At 39.3% G+C, this 17,271-nt stretch overlaps 1 protein-coding gene across 1 annotated transcript in view; it reads right to left on the reverse strand.

The window, feature by feature from the left end:
* The window catches only part of COPB2 (COPI coat complex subunit beta 2), a 121,113-nt gene that overhangs the window by 72,043 nt on the left and 31,799 nt on the right, over positions 1-17,271 (reverse strand). The window contains exons 5-6 of the mRNA XM_033959260.1: positions 4,913-5,061; positions 3,927-4,073 (exon numbers count right to left, since the gene is read on the reverse strand). Coding sequence (XP_033815151.1) covers positions 3,927-4,073; positions 4,913-5,061 — 296 coding nt within the window. The remainder of the gene's footprint in view (positions 1-3,926; positions 4,074-4,912; positions 5,062-17,271) is intronic.

Here is a 17,271-nt window from a genome sequence, read left to right on the forward strand (position 1 = left end):
CGCCTATCTAGCAATCTCACAAAAGAATATGAGATGTCTCCAAATAATGCAAAATGCTGCGGTCAGACTTATCTTCGGGCTGAAGAAATTCCACCACGTGACACCCTACTATCGGCAGCTGCACTGGCTACCAACGGAAGCCCGAGTAAGGTTTAAATATGCCTGCCTCTGCTTCAAAGTACTATACGGCCTGACCCCCAAGTACATAATGGACCTTTTCGCATTTTCTAATAACAAACTCAAGAGAAACACACACCCAAAACTCATTTCCTCTCCAGTTAGAGGCTGCAAAATGAAAAAACACCACGAACACCTTCTCTCTCACCAAGCAGTCCTATGGGGCAAAGACCTAGACCAACTGCTTTCGCCCACTACATACGAGGAATTCAGGAAACGCCTAAAAACATACCTGTTCCAGAAATACCTAAACAATTGACCCGCTCTCCCTCTCCCTCCCCTTCCCCCTCCCTATTCCACCTGAACTTACAGCACTGTTATAAATATAATCTGTTATCTTCATCTTATCGTAACTTTACGTTGCTATTTATCCCCAACAGGTCCTGTCGGACATTACCTACTAAAATGTACATATTACATTTTCGCTCAGCAAATTGTATTTCTATACTATTGCCTCCTGAGGTCTCTGATCTCTGTATTTCCTCTGAATATCTACTTATTGTATTTCGCTGAATGTCCAGCACTCTTGATTGTAAACCGCCTAGAAGTCGCAAGATTGTGGTGGTATAGAAGAATAAAGTTATTATTATTATTATTATTTTAAAAGTCTTCTGGAGGAAATGAAAGTAAGCAGAAACAACAAACGTTTCATGGGCTGTTTTACTAAAGTATTTCAAGCAATTAATTTACCAATCAACACTTACAGTATATACTCAAATATAAAAATGGCCCAAAAATGGGGGCCTCGATTTAAATTTGAGCCTCCTTTTTGATGATGGCGCTTTTTTCTTCCCCTCCCTACCAACGCTGATATTTTCTACTCCACACCAGCCCAGCTCCGATGTCCAGCACTGCTATCCTCCATCCACCTCTGATGACCATCACTGTTGTCGCCTCCCTCCGATGACTGGCAATACTGTCTACTCTTCCTCGTATGACCAGCCTTGCTATACCCCCTGATGACTGGCATTGCTATCTTCTTCCCCCCCACCTCGATGACCAGCACTCCTATTTCTCCATTAGCTGCTCTCTCCGCCCCAGACCAACATTGCACTTAGTTCCAGGACTGAGGAAGCCGACACTCTGGGCTGAACATCCTTAAGCATCTGCGTGTGCTCATGGCCTCAAGAACTCCCTTCAAGAATCCCCGGTCTAGAGCAATCGGGTTTTAGGATCGGTAAAACCCGATGCTAAATAGCCCAGCGATGTTAGTGCATCAATTGCTCAGCTATTTTGCATGTGGTTTTACTAATTTGCATGGGTCGGAATGGAAAACACGTGGTGGGCAGTTTTGTACATCAGGGAATCTGATCCAACTGATTGCTAAACTAGCCAAACCGGTTTAGTGACGATCGGGACATGACCGGTAAGTTTTGTGCATCCCCCAGTTTATGTAGTAACTGTAGAAGTGTTCAAAACTGGAACCGCACACCTCATAAGATGGTCTCATAAGAAGCAACTTCCACAGAAATGTGCAAGAATGTTGAGGATTTAATTTTGTTAAACAGACGAATTAAGGTTTCCCGAATAGCTGAAGAAATGAGCACCTTGGCAGGTACAGTTAGGAAAATAATTCATGAAACTTTGGGCATATCCAAGGTTAGTGCAAAATGGGTTCCAAGAATGCTGATGCCATATCAGAAGACTATGAGGCTCCAGTGCTGCCAGAACTAGGAAATGCTCCGTGAAGATTTTTTTTATTGTTTAGTGACTGGAGATGAGACTTGGGTCTTTCACAGAGATCCCGAGTCCAAAATGGAGTCAATGCAGGGGAAGCACAAGTCATCCCCCACCCCAAAAAAGTTCCAAGACAGAAAAAAATCTGCAGGCAAAGTCATGGCAACTGTCTTCTGGGATAATAAATGACTTTTGCTTCTGGAGTTCATCCCACACAAGACAACCATAACCAGGGAGAGTTATTCCAACACAATGATCATTTTGCGGGAATCAATCAAGGAGAAAAGATGAGGAAAACCCACAGCAAGAGTGCTGCTTCTTTACAACAATGCACCGGTGCACGTAACAACAATTACAGACTGCCATCCAAGAATGTAAGTTTCAGCATTCACCCTACAGTCCTGATCTGGCTCTCTCAAATTATTTCCTGTTCTAAGTTTTGAATAAATCTTTCCGTGGACAGCCGTTTTCAAGTGATAAAGATGTCAAAGAAGCTGTGACAAACTGGTTTGAAGGTCAAACAGAAGTTTAATTTTCAAAGGGGTTAAAGTCAGTGCAGGAAAAGTGGATGAAGTGTATGGAGCTATCAGGTTATTATCATTTATTTTAAAGTTGATTAAATTATCCTGCATTCCAGGTCATTTATATTTATTTTCATGCAGTTCATACCCTTCTAGCATGAAAAATAAATCTTCATCTACAACCAAAATCTATGACATGAAATACATAAAGCAGTTGAGTGACATGGTATTGTGGCCATGTTAGTCCACTCTTCAAGGTAATATGTAGAAATAAAACAAAAACATAAAGGAAAAAAATACCTTTTTATTGGACTAACTGTTTAAAAAGCTGTTAGAAATATAATGGGTAAACTATGTGCATCTACCAATCCAGTATTAGGAATATATCTGGCTTATCCATAGAATTTATCATATGCATAAATTTACAGTAGCTCACTTCTTCCATTTTACACCCAAATTTTTCAAATGTCATGCACTGGCAACCATAAACTCTTACAGGTGCAACACTGAGAGGTGGGAGTCACACTAGATAAACACCTATCCCTGGAGAAACACACAGATATCACAGTCAGGAAAAGCATCTCGGTGCTCTGGAAACTCCGCACCATTAAAAAATACTTTGACGAGACCTCTTTCCGCCTGCTAGTACGCCTGCTAGTACAATCCTCCATCCTTAGCATCCTGGACTACTGCAATATCATTTTCCTGAGATCCACAAAGAAAACCATAAGGAGACTTCAAATGATCCAGAACACCGCTGTCCGCCTCATATTCGGCCTGAATAAATGGGAACACGTCACCCCTTTTTACCACAAACTTCATTGGTTACCATTAGAATCCAGAGTCCTATTTAAATTCGCCTGCTTCTGTTACAAAACAGTATTTGTCTTATCCCCTAACTACATCAACCCTCACTTCTATCTGAACCATAACAACAAGCACTCCCGCAGAATCCAACTGTTCGCCTTCCCCTCACTAAAACTATGTCACTCCAAAAGATTCCTTGACAAAACCTTCGCCTTCCAGGCTGCCAAACTGAACACATGGCTAGCCCAAATGGTCCTCGAGGCCCCCACCTACCTCGGATTTAGAAAATTACTTAAAACTCATCTATTCAATGGACACGACCCTTAATCGCCCCCTCAACGAACCGAAACCTACAACTCCCCCTCTTCTGTACTCACCCAACCTACATTCCCCTTATTCCCCCTCCTTGACCTACTCCTTCCCTCTCTATCCAACCTCAACTACTTTGTTGCTTGCAACTCTGTTCAATTGTCATGAACCACTTGTAACTTGACTAACAAATGTGAACCGCCTAAAACTCCCTGGATATGGCGGTATACAAAAATAAAGTTATTATTATTATTCTACAAATTATCATATTGAAAAATAATTTTTTTTTTTTGAAAACTCTTTTCTTTCCTATTGAGGTAGATAAGTTATTGAATGCCCCTCGTAAATCTAATCTACAGGGTTTTTGGGAAAGACTTCAGGTCGTTATAGTCAAACTTCCTTCTTCCAAGGACTAGAAATGATTTCAGATTGTACCTGATAGTCCCATATTTTAACCAGGCGATCATCTGCTCCAGAAATGAGGTAAGGTTTATCACCTCCACTATAGTAATCAATGCAGTTCACTCCTTTTTCATGGCCTTCTAAGGTGAAGTTGGGGGAAGAAGATCCAAGTTGCCATACCTGAAAAAGGAACAATGTGCAACTATAAATATATACCATACCTTGATGTTTATTCAAACTTTCTATACTGCCTGTTCTGGTCTGCAGTTCTAGGCGGTGTACAGTCTAAAATCATCAATTTGAAAAGAACTCCATTGTCAGATACAAAAGAATACAACAGTCATACAAGAACTATGACTTTGCAAGTTTCCATTGGATTTAAACACATATGCAACACCAGGGATACTGTTTAGTCCTAGAATGCTCAAAAACAATGTATGCTTTTGGGTTGAATATAAGAAAGATTAGCAATAATTATCCTACCCTGTGCGGCAGAGATCTGACTATGCCAAACAATTACAAATTTTTACAATGAGGCAGTAATTACACCCTGCACATATATAATCGACAGGCAGACAGTGCAGAAGTAGGAAAAAAGCTTCCAGTTTTCCTAAACATCTTAAAAGTACTCTACCTTTTGTGGAGGCACATGAGAAAAGATAAATGAACCTCTGATCAAGGAACACAAGTTTGTGGCCCTGGATATCTATGCTTTTATTCTACCTGCTGGGGAAAATCAGACCTGAAGCTAACTCCAGAGATTTTCACAAGAGTGTTTTCAGAAGGAACCAGATAATGTGCTGAGATTACTTCTTATACAACACTCCTACTTCCATCCAACCCCTAACACAAGTTGAAAATGTCACATGGAAGTAAACCTTTATCCTTACTGGGGAAAAAGTACTTAAAATGTAATACAATAGCAAATGTATACACATGATCTTTTAGGCATTCATGAAATATAAAGCAATAAATTATATGAGCTAAAAGACCATCGATCTCTCAGTTTTGTACACTACCTTGATAGTCCTGTCCAGAGATGCACTGGCGAACTGGTTGTTATCCTTGGGGTTTATTACAATCTGCATAACATAATGGGTGTGTCCCTCAAACACCTGAGAGCAAACCCACTTCTTATCCCAGTCCCACAGCTTGATAAGCATATCATCTGAAAAATTGACAATTATTTTAAAGTTGATTAAATTATCCTGCATTCCAGATAATTTATATTTATTTTCATGCAGTTCATACCCTTCTAGCATGAAAAATAAATCTTCACCTACAACAAAAATCTGAGACATGAAATACATAAAGCAGTTGAGTGACATGGTCTTGTGGCCATGTTAGTCCACTCTTCAAGGTAATATGTAGAAATAAAACAAAAACAAAGGGAAAAAAATACCTTTTTATTGAACTGTTTAAAAAGCAATTAGAAATATAATGGGTAAACTATGTGCATTATATTAGGAATATATCTGGCTCAACCTTAGAATTTATCATATGCATAATTTTACAGTAGTTCACTTCTTCCATTTTGCACCTAAATTTTCCAAATGTCATGCACTGGCAACAATGAACTATTACAGGTACAACATTGAGAGGTGGAGTTTTACAAATTATCAGAGAAGACCAATAGAACTACAACAATAAAATACAGGATTAAACTTTTTTTTTAAGTTGTTTTATTATACATTATATAAAATATAATTCTATTAAAACTTGACATGGTCATGTTTCACCTATAGGCTGCATCAGGGATAATATCCATAAGACTAAAAACAAAAGTAAAAGCAATTAAAAAATATCTTATTAACATGTAAATACAATACAAAAATTAACTGCATGATACTTTATAAAAAGTATTAAACAGTTAAAAATATAAACATCTCTGTGATGTAATCAGTTTTTATTTTATATTAATAATGGTCTTATGTATTTTATATATGTTTTTATTGTATCCCACTCAGAACTGTTGGACATAGCAGATTATAAATAAATAAAACAAACAAACATGAAATTAGAAAAAATAAATAAGAGCTCCTACAAGGGATACCGAGTAGGTACATTGGGCCTGATTCTATAAGCAATGCCTAATCATAGGCACCTAGGAAGGTTGCACTTAGTACATGTCAATCTTAAATTAGGCGTTGTTTATAGAATCACGCCTAACAGCACCTAAAGTTGACTTAGGCACACCCTATTTATGCCAGGGTTTTCTTGGTCTATCAGTGCCTTAGTCTACTTTAGGCACCTATATACAAAATAAACCCACAATCCCCACAAACCATGCCTTTATGGTAGGTGCCTTGGACTAGGTGCACACCTGAAAGTGGTAGATGCCTACCACCCAATTTTAATTTAAGCCAATTATGAGATGCTAATTGCTCATTATCAGCATCAATTAAGCTTTTTAAATAATTGTTAGGCACCTAGATCATCTAAGTACACCAATCTAGGTGCTATCTGTACATAAAGGAAGTCAAATTGAAAAAAAAAATGTTTTATAAAAATGGACATTGGAATCAATTGAGAAAAATCAATGTTAACATAAACAAAAGCCCTTTATCTCTTCATGTAACCCTTAAGTAAAGGAGGGGATGAAGAAAGCAAGGGGTGCTACACAGCATTACACTTATGTTGTTGGTCTTAATGAAAACCACTAAAATCTTTAAAACTTGGCTGAAGTACAAGACACACCTACCCACAACAGGTAATATAGAGAGGTACCAGGGATCTCAAGCGCTCACAGCTAAAAGCCCAATGTTTTTTTTTCAAGGCTAATAACTACAAACTACAAAGTGAGCTATCATTGGTCCAATTTGGAGGTCTTAATGAAAAGCCACAGTTTTGCTATAAAGTCATCCAACAGCTAATTAAAGGCTTTATAACACATGATTTTAAAGTGTCACTAGCCAAGAGTTCTTAAAAAGAAAATAAAAATACCAACTTCTAGCTAGCCTACTAATTTTACTTTGAAATGTAATGTAATTTATTTCTTATATACCGCTACATCCGTTAGGTTCTAAGCGGTTTGAAGAAAATATACATTAAGATTATAAATGAGAAGTAAGAAAGTACTTAAAAAATTCCCTTACTGTCCCGAAGACTCACAATCTAACTAAAGTACCTGGAAATTAATAAAGAAGAGAAAATAAAGATGGTTGAAAAAAGAAAAATTCTATGTGAATTTATAGGATGGAAATTAAACTGACAGTGAAGAACTGTATGAAAAATACATATGGAATGCAGTTAGAGAGGGTAGGTTACAATCTATTTATGGTAATTTGTTAATTGGAAGGTGTTAAGGTGGGTAATTTGGGGGAAGGTTATCTGAAGGTAGGTGAATCTTCTGGAGGTAAAAGAGGAGGGGTTAAGATATTTGGATGAATTTTTTGAAAAGCAGGGTTTTGATTTCTTTTCTGAAATGTTTGAAGTTGTCTGATATTGTCATAAGATTGGAGATGGAATGGTTGATTTTTGCTGCTTGTGTTGCTAGAAGGTTGTCAAACATTTTCTTGCGTTGTGTGCTTTGAGTGGGGGGAAGGCGAAAGGGTTCGAGGTTCTTCTGTGTCTTGAGGTGGAGATTTGGTTTAAGCGGGTTATTTAGATAGGAGGGGGAAGAGCCGTGTAATGCTTTGAATATCAGGCAGTAGAATTTGAATTGGATTCGTGCTTGTATGGGTAGCCAGTGATGAGTCTAAGAAGGCAGTTGTTATGTGATCATATTTTTTGAGTGAGTAGATCAATCTGAGGGCGGTGTTTTGTATGGTCTGGAGTTGTTTTAATCATAGTGGCTGGACAAGGAAGATATAGGGAGTTGCAATAATCCAGCAGACCTAAGACTAGGATGGACGATTAGTCTAAATTGTGCTTGGTCAAAGAATTTTCTGATTTTACAGAGATTTCTCATGGTTAGAAAAGCTTTCTGGGTTGTTTTGTTGATCTGGGGCTGCATTGTGGCAACATCTGTCTATCGTAACTCCTAGGAGTTTTAGTTCGGGTTGTATTGGGTATTTGGTATTTTTGATTTTCAGTTCAGTGATGGTAGGAGTTTGGGCTTTTTTGAGCAAAAGGAATTTTGTTTTTTCAGAATTTAGTTTTAGTTTGTGATCCATCATCCATTTTTCTACTGTGTCTAAGGTTGTTTCTAGCTTTGTTGTGGTGGTGGTCTCTGATGGGTCGAATGGGAGGATTATGGTGATGTCATCAGCATAGCTGAAAGATGTGACATCTAGGGTATCTAAAGTGGCTCCTAGGGAGGAGATAAAGAGGTTGAAGAGCGTAGGTGAGAGAGGTGATCCTTGTGGAACTCCGCAGGGATTTGTCCATGGTTCTGATTTGATATCATTGTATTTTACCCTGTAGGTTTCTAGATTTGAGGAACCCCCTGAAACCATTTGTAGACCTTGCCTGAGATTCCTATGGCGTCGAGAATTTGTAGTAATAAGGTGTGGTCAACTAGGTCAAATGCTGCGGAGAGGTCTAATTGTATTAATATCATTTTTTTCCTTTACTGATGTGTTGTCGGGCTGTATCTAGTAATGTGACAAGTAGTGTTTCTGTACTATGGTTAGTTCGGAATCCTGATTGTGAGGGGTGGAGTAGGTTATGTTTTTCCAGATATTCGGTGAGGTATTGTGCCACTAGGCCTTCTATTATTTTAACATACAATGGTATTGAAGCGATAGGTCTGTAGTTGGAGGGGCTATCTATTGGGCCTTTGTGATCCTTTATGATTGGAGTGATTAAGATCTCTCCTAGGTCCTGTGGGAATTGGCCTTCTGTCAATGTGGTTTGAATCCTTAGCATGAAGTTGGTTTTGAATGTGGTGGAGGCGTTTGATAATATGTAGGTGGGGCAATTAACCATTACTGTGTTGGAGACATTAAAAAGTTGTGCAAAAAGTGATGTTATGCCCCCATTCTTTGAGGATACTGGACAATGATGTTCAGTTGTCCTCGGAATTTCGTTATCTTGGTGGTATTCTCAATTCACATCTAAATTTAGGCAGCATGTGTCAAGTTTGAATAAAAGAATGTACTACAAATTGCACTTCGTAAGTAAGCTGTACCATTATGTGTCGTGGGGGGATTTCAAAAGTATACTTCAGGCGCAAGTGTTGTCTGTAATGTGGTACTGTTAGGTGTTCCAGGGGGTGGTGTTGAAATCATTATAGATAGCACAAAATTCTGTTATCAGGGTGTTATTCCGGCTCCAGAAAAATGAACATATAACAGATTACTATATTAAGCTTTATTGGTTGAAAATTGAGTTCAGAATTAAGTATAAACTATTACTATTGGTTTACCTGAGTATACAAGTGTATGCCCTGCGACATCTGCTGGACAGTGTATTTCCTTACACCGGGTTGCAAAAGCTGCACTTGGCAACACAACATGACCTGGCAATTCCCTCAAGAAAAGAGCTGAGCCTGCAGGCTATGAGAGTGAGGGAATTTTCATGTTATGATCCAGAAGACCAGAATAGACTCCCGTCTTACATTAAACATCAAAAAAATTTGGATGCCTTTAAGAAACTGTTGAAAAGACATCTATTTTGTTGTATGAAATACACAGTATGAGATGTTGGTCGGTGAAAATCTGAGTTGTATTAGGTTGCTTGAGATTGATTCTTGGTATAGAAAAGGTGATTGTATTGCTATTATTGCCAGGCTGGTATTTTTTTTATTTTATGCTGAATATGATGTACAGTCAAGCTTCGGTTTGCAAGCTTCGGTTTGATAAAGGAGTTACGCGGTTTGCGAGTGTTTTGCAAGACAAGCAAAACACTCGAGCAAACTTTAACTCGCAAACCGAGAGTTGACTCGATAAGCAAACTGCCACCACGTCACCCCGGGAACTGGCTTCGCTTCTCCCCCGAGGCCACCGGCGCTGCTCTCTCCTTTCGCAACCATCAGTACCTCCTGTCTACCTCCTCCCCCCATTGACCGGCCCTGTGCTTACCGTGCACCGGTGCTGAAAGTGCCTGCCGCTGGTTCCATGCTGGGCTGCTGCGGGACCTTGAGCATCTGCGCATGCTCAAGGCCTTCTGGCTCTCACCCTCTCCAAGATTCTCATGAGATCCGAGAATCCCTTGAGAATCTTGGAGAGGGTGAGAGTCAGAAAAGTTTATTATGCCGTTATACCAGGGCATGGTAACCCCCATCTGGAATACTGCATCCAATACTGTTCGCCGTACATGAAAAAGGACATAGTACTACTCGAAAGGGTCCAGAGAAAAGTGACAAAAATGGTTAAGGGACTGGGGGAGTTGCTGTACAATGAGAAGCTAGAGAAACTGGGCCTCTTCTCCCTTGAAAAGAGCAGACTGTGAGGAGGCATGATTGAAACATTCAAGATAATGAAGGGAATAGACTTAGTAGATAAAGACAGGTTGTTCACCCTCTCCAAGGTAGAGAGAACAAGAGGGCACTCTCTAAAGTTAAAAGGGGATAGATTCCGCACAAACGTAAGGAAGTTCTTCTTTACCCAGAGAGTGGTAGAAAACTGGAAAGCTCTTCCGGAGACTGTTATAGGGGAAAACACCCTCCAGGGATTCAAGACAAGGTTGGATAAGTTCCTACTGGAATAGAACATACACAAGTAAGGCTAGACTCAAATAGGGCACTGGTCTTTGACCTAAGAGCTGCCGCATAAGCAGACTGATGGGCACGATGGACCCCTGGTCTGACCCAGCAGTGGCATATCTTATGTTTTTATGATTGTCTCTTATGTTTAGTGTACAGTGCTGTGTACGCCAAGTAGCACTATAGAAATGCTAAGTAGTAAGACTCGAATATAAACTGAGATCCCCATTTTTGGGCCATTTTTTTGCCCCCAAATCTAGGTTTATATCGAGTATAATCATGTTATAAGTTATATATACACAATTTTTTTATTTGTATGTCTCCAATTTTATTTTATATATTGATTTATCATCTTTTATGGGTTTGTTTTTTTATTTTTTAATTTGCACTGTCTGTATGTTACAAATAATTCAATGCACAGAAACATGCACATGTTTTAAGATAAAAAGACATCTTCTGGATGATATTCAAAGAGATTTAAGCAGTCAGATAAGGCTCATGCCCACATAAACCAATATTAAGCAGCATTTTACTAAGCAATACCAATGAATATTGGCCCTGACTGGCCATATTTAAAGTGAGCAGGTCAGGGTGGTACTGGGAGCGGATTTGAGGAGGAGCTGTAGTTAATGTGTGTGCCAAAAATATTCAATGCTAGCACCCACATAGTTAAACTGGTCAAATTTAGAACAGTTTTAATATGAATATTAATATTCGATATGCTGAATAACGACCTGGACCCACATAAGTTTTAAAAAAAAATAGCAGTATATCTGACTCCCCTCCTGAAAATCATTCCTCTAGGCTACACGCATGCACACAACTCAGCAAACCAGCACATAAGGGAAAATCATACACACAGAAACTTCCAGTTCCATCATATTGTTGAAGCAGCAAATGTGAGGATAATAGTTGAGACTCCTTTCTCCACACAAGAAGCCAATGGCTTCGAGGCTTAGCTCCACCCTCAGACGGTCTCTAAGGTCTTGGGGGGGGGGGGAATGTTCCTCTGCTGGCAGAGCCTCCCGATTGGCTCTTCCTTTTCTTGACTCCTTTCCTTGGCAAAACTTTTCCAGTTCTGAATTGCTAAGGCTTTGCTGAGGGCTGTGTGGAGTTTTCACTATTCTTCCTTGATCTTCCTTGATTAATGGCTGCTTACATTTGGAGAAAAAGGGATCTCAGCTAACTTGTACAAATTCATTTTCAATGTGACTTGAGAGAAGCGATTGTGGTAAGCACTTTGAATTCATTCAAAAATAGCTTACTGAAATACTGGTAGAATCTTACAGCAAAAATAAGCACCTATGGCCTTAAGAACAGGGATGTTAAGATACTTTAATTAGAACGACTCAATATGGCCTGTGTTTTGGCCAAAATCCTGCCTTAGGTGTCTAAAAAATAAAAATATACATTCATGAAATTCCTCAAGACGAGTAATACTTCCTCTCCACAACATGAAGACAATGTCTATATACCTCTTCCAAAAATGTACTTCTTCTAAAAAAGGTGCTTGTGCTAAAAAACATTCTTCAAAATCAGCTACATAACAGTGATGCAATTTCTGGTGCCATTGTTGTACCTAATTCAAGTTCCTTTAATCTGTTTCAAGTAATTTCATTGGAAACAAAAAAAAATAAAAAAAAAAATAAAATATATATAATATATATATATTAAAGGCAATAGTGGCTATCTCTATTAAAAAGCTGGTAGGTGTACGAAGGGAGCCTATCCACTGATCTAATATATTTTGTACTATGCATAAAGCTTTGATCGATTACAGTCTAAGCGAATGCTAAAAACTCAACTGTTTTGTAGATGCCTTCCTCTGATGCAATTTGGAAGGGAGATGTTTAAAGAGGAATCTAAACTATGAATAATGCTCTTGATTCATTAACGATTGATGATATGTAATCCTACTGTAGCTTCCTGCTATTTTTTAGTGGGTTAAATGTGTGTACTGAAAGTATTGTTATATGTTGCTCTCTGGTTCATTGTGAATGTTTTATGCTGTAAACCACTTAGTTATAGGTGGTTAAGAAATTTTAGAAAGAAATAAATAAAATAATCTTGCGGTATGTTTGTGTACAATGCTTTATATGCCTATAGTTACTAGTACAAGATTGGCCATGTCTCTATCAAAGAATCTAAGAGGTTAATTATACGACTTGAAGTACATATATACGATTTGATTTTTGTACAAATAGTCTTAAGAAGGTGTCTGTAAAAATTGAAATTGGTTCTAAAGGTGAACCACTGGCAGCTGTGATTGGTCTTCCAGAGGCCTCTTAGTGTTTTTAACCGTCAAAAAATATTTTTTCTTCAGCGTAAAATACCCATATCTAATCCAAGCTGTATGTGAAAATAGAGTTCTTCAGTGGGATCTTCTGAAAGTTTAAAACAGGGGTGTCCAACCTGCAGCCCAAGGGCCACATGCAGCCCAGTGAAGTATTTGTGCGGGCCCCTGGTCGAGGGCGATGCAGTGTTTTCCTCTGCTGCCCACGGGTGTTTACCGTTTTGCCGGCTCCCTCCTCTGTCTTGCTGCAGCATTTGCGCGGCCCCAGAAACATTTTTTTTGGCCAATGCGGCCCAGGGAAGCCAAAAGGTTGGACACCCCGGGTTTAAAATAAAACTACTGATCTAACAATTGTCCATTCATTCATTAATGTAATTTGTAGTATTCATAATCATTATTCCTCCACCCTTGACTATGATTTTGTAATTTTTCCATAAGGTTTTAATTGCTTTTGGCTCTTCTCGTGTTGAATTTAAAAAGTCTAACACACATTGATTAAAAGTAGTTATAGCAGGATCTAGTGGCCTGGTGGAACCTATTTAGATTTCTTTTTCATCACAAACAAATCATACTGAACACAATCTTTTTGTAAAATCTGTAACTTCCTGTTACATTTGAACAAGTCTATCCTTGTTTGACAGAATCATATGTTTTGGTAGGAACAAATGTCAGCCCTTTTTGCAATACCTTGTGCTTAACTTCATTTAACTGAATACTAGATAGGTTTATACTTGGGATGTCTATGGTTTCCAGTACAGATGTTACTTACTTGTAAATATATCCCTTCTCTGTGTATTCCTTACATAAGAGTTACTACAAGAGTTACTACATTTCGATGCTTTATACATTTTTGCTGGGTTTTTTATAGTCACGATGGCAGATAAAGACCAAATGGCCCATCTAGTCTGCCCATCTCTTTCTGTGAGATCCCATGTGCCTATCTCATGCCTTCTTGAATTCAGACACAGTCTCTGCCTCCACCACTTCTTCTGGGAGACTGTTCCATACATCTACCACCCTTTCTGTAAAAAAGTATTTCCTTTGATTGCTCTGGATTAACTTATGTTTCTTTCCAAAATCCTATTGGTTTACAAAACAATAAAAATGCCAGGAGATTTAATTATTCATACTAAGGCATATAAATGAAAGATTTTGCAAACAATCTTTTTAACCTCAGGAACAAGAACACCACCAGGAGTTTCTATTATTAATGGGAAATAGTTTCTACCAACTTCAGAAGTCAATTATATATTCTGTATTTTAAAACCATTTAAAATTTACTTGATAGACACGTAGAAAATAAAACAAACAGCTTAATAATATACAAGCTGCCTTAGTACACTGGGAAAAGCATGTATGACTGGCTAAGTTCATTTTCACATTTCCTGATGGATGGTTAGCTTTCTAATATATAAATGTTGTAATGGCTATTATTTATTACTTTTTAAATAAATTATTATTTTTTTAAACATCAGCATAAGAATTCTTCAAACTATCAAGCTCTCTCAATGGAACCCATCAGGCTATATGCTGGAAACAAAGACAGGAAACTGACAGGGTTGATGGTCAGTCTAGAAGAGGTATGCAGGCAGATTGATAGGCTTAAGAGCGATAAATCCCCGGGACTGGATGGCATCCATTCGAAGGTCATCAAGAAACTGAAAGGAACTATAGCTGAATTGCTTCAATTAATAGCCAATCTATCGATCAAATCGGGAAAGATTCCGGAAGACTGGAAGGTGGTGAATGTTAACACCGATCTTCAAAAAAGGTTTGCGGGGAGACCTGGAAAACTACAGACCGGTGAGTCTGACATCAGTACCGAGAAAGATGGTAAAGGCGCTGATAAAGGATCACCTTGACGGACACGGTTTGCAAAGTTTCAGCAAAGGCACGGTTTCAGCAAAGGCAGATTTTGTTTGACGAACTTGCTGCACTTTTTCGAGGGAGTAAACAGGCAGATAGACAAGGGCGACCCGGTCGACATTGTATATCTGGATTTTCAGAAGGCGTTCAACAAAGTTCCACATGAACGACTACTTCGGAAAATTGCGAACCATGGAATTGAGGGTGAAATACTCAGGTAGATTAAAAACTGGCTAGAGCATAGGAAACGGAGAGTAAATGGACAATACTCAGACTGAAAGAGCGTCACCAGTGGGGTGCCGCAGGGCTCAGTGCTTGGACCCATGCTCTTCAACATCTTTATAAACGATCTGGACATTGGTACTTCAAGTGAAGTGATTAAATTTGCGGACAATACGAAGTTATTCAGAGTAGTTAAGACACAGGGGGATTGCGAAGATCTGCAATGTGACAAAATTAAACTCGAGAAATGGGCATCGCCATGGCAAATGAGGTTCAACATGGATAAGTGTAAAGTGATGCATGTCGGTAACAAAAATCTCATGCACGAATACAGAATGTCCAGGGTGGTACTTGGAGAGACCTCCCAGGAAAGAGACTTGGGAGTTCTGATTGACAAGTCGATGAAGTCGTCCGAGCAATGCATGGGGGCAGCGAACAGAATGCTAGGAATGATTAAGAAGGGATCACGAACAGATCAGAGAAGGTTATCATGCCGCTGTACCGGGCCATGGTGCGCCCTCACCTGGAGTACTGCATCCAGTACTGGTCGCCATACATGAAGGACACGGTACTACTCGAAAGGGTCCAGAGAAGAGCAACTAAAATGGTTAAGGGGCTGGAGGTGTTGCCGTACAGTGAGAGATTGGAGAAACTGGGCCTCTTCTCCCTTGAAAAGAGGAGACTGAGAGGGGACATGATCAAAACATTCAAAATACTGAAGGGAATAGACTTAGCAGATAAAGACAGATTGTTCACCCTCTCCAAGGTGGGGAGAATGAGGGTACATTACATTACATTAAGAACATAAGAATTTGCCTCTGCTGGGTCAGACCAGAGGTCCATCCTGCCCAGCGGTCCGCTCCCGCGGCGGCCCCTCAGGCCTATTACCTGTGCAGTGGTCCCTGACTATTCCTATAACCTAGCTCAACTCCTATTTGTACCTTTCATTCCCATTATCCTCTAGGAACCTATCTAAACCTTCTTTGAAGCCCTGTAACGTGCTCTGGCCTATCACGGCCTCCGGAAGCGGTTCAAGGCGGATTACATAAGAATTGCTATGATCTTAAGAAGTATATATTGAAGAGATATGAAGAAGTACTTAGGAATAGATTGAACATTATCTAATTTGTTAACGGCAATGTAGGTGGGATTCAGAACATTATTGGTTGTGTTATATTGGTTTTATGTATTTTTTGAAGAGTAGGGTTTTTGTTTCTTTTTTGAAGGTTTTGTAGTCTGTGGTCGAAGTCAGCAGGTTGGTGAGTTGTTGGTCCAGTTTCGCTGCTCTGGTGGCCAGTAGGTTGTCATACATTTTTCTTTGTTTGACATTTTTGGTTGGTGGGTGTGCGAATATTGTGTGGGTTCTTCTATGTCTGTTTGAGGTGGAATGAGTTAGTCGATTGTTCCAATAGGTAGGGCTGTTTCCCTTTATAGCTTTGAATAGTAGGCAATGGAATTTGAAGTGTACTCTGGCTTGTATTGGGAGCCAGTGTGAGTTGTGGTATGCCTCTGATGTGGTCGTATTTTCTCAACGAATAGATAAGTCTTAGGGCTGTATTTGCATTGTTTGAAGTTGTTTTATCATTGTTGCTGGGCAGGGGAGATATAGTATGTTGCAGTAATCTATTAGGCCTAGGATTAGTGATTGAACTACGAGTTGGAATTGTTTCCTGTCGAAGAATTTTCTAACTTGTCTTAGGTTTCTCAAAGTGGCGAATGATGTTTTTATTATTTTGTTGATTTGTGGTTGCATGATGCAACCTCTGTATCAGCACTCCGAGGAGTTTTAGTGTGGGTTGAATGGGGTATGAGATCGAGTTTATTACTAGGTTAGTCAAGGTTGGGGTTTTGCTGTTTTCAAGGAGGATGAAGTTTGTTTTGTCCGGGTTATGTTTTAGTTTGTGTTCTTTCATCCATGTTGCTACTGTTTCAAGTGTTCCGTGTATTGTGCCTATCATGGAGGGCTCAAGTTGGTCGAAGGGGAGGAGTATGGTGATATCATCTGCATAGCTGTAGGAGGTAATGCCTAGTTTGTCTAGGAGGCAATGTATAGGTTGAAGAGTGTGAGAGATAGGGGAGATCCTTGTGGCACTCCACATGGGTTGGACCATGGTTCTGATTTTTCTTTGTTTTGACTCTATAAGTTCTGGATTGTAGAAATCCTTTAAACCATGTTAGAACTTTTCCTGTAATTCCTATTGAGTCTAGAGTTTGTAATAGGATGTCGTGGTCTACAAAGGCTGCGGAGAGGTCTAGTTGTATGATAATCATTTTCTTGCCTGTGCAAAGGTGTTGCATCACAATGTCCATGAGTGTTCCTAGTAGGGTTTCAGTGCTGTAGTTGGATCTGAAGCCAGACTGTGTGGGGTGGAGTATGTTGTGGTTTTCTAGGTATACATTTAGGGCTTTAG

Source organism: Geotrypetes seraphini, chromosome 9 (assembly GCF_902459505.1).
Source record: "Geotrypetes seraphini chromosome 9, aGeoSer1.1, whole genome shotgun sequence".
Taxonomy (NCBI): Eukaryota; Metazoa; Chordata; class Amphibia; order Gymnophiona; family Dermophiidae; genus Geotrypetes; species Geotrypetes seraphini.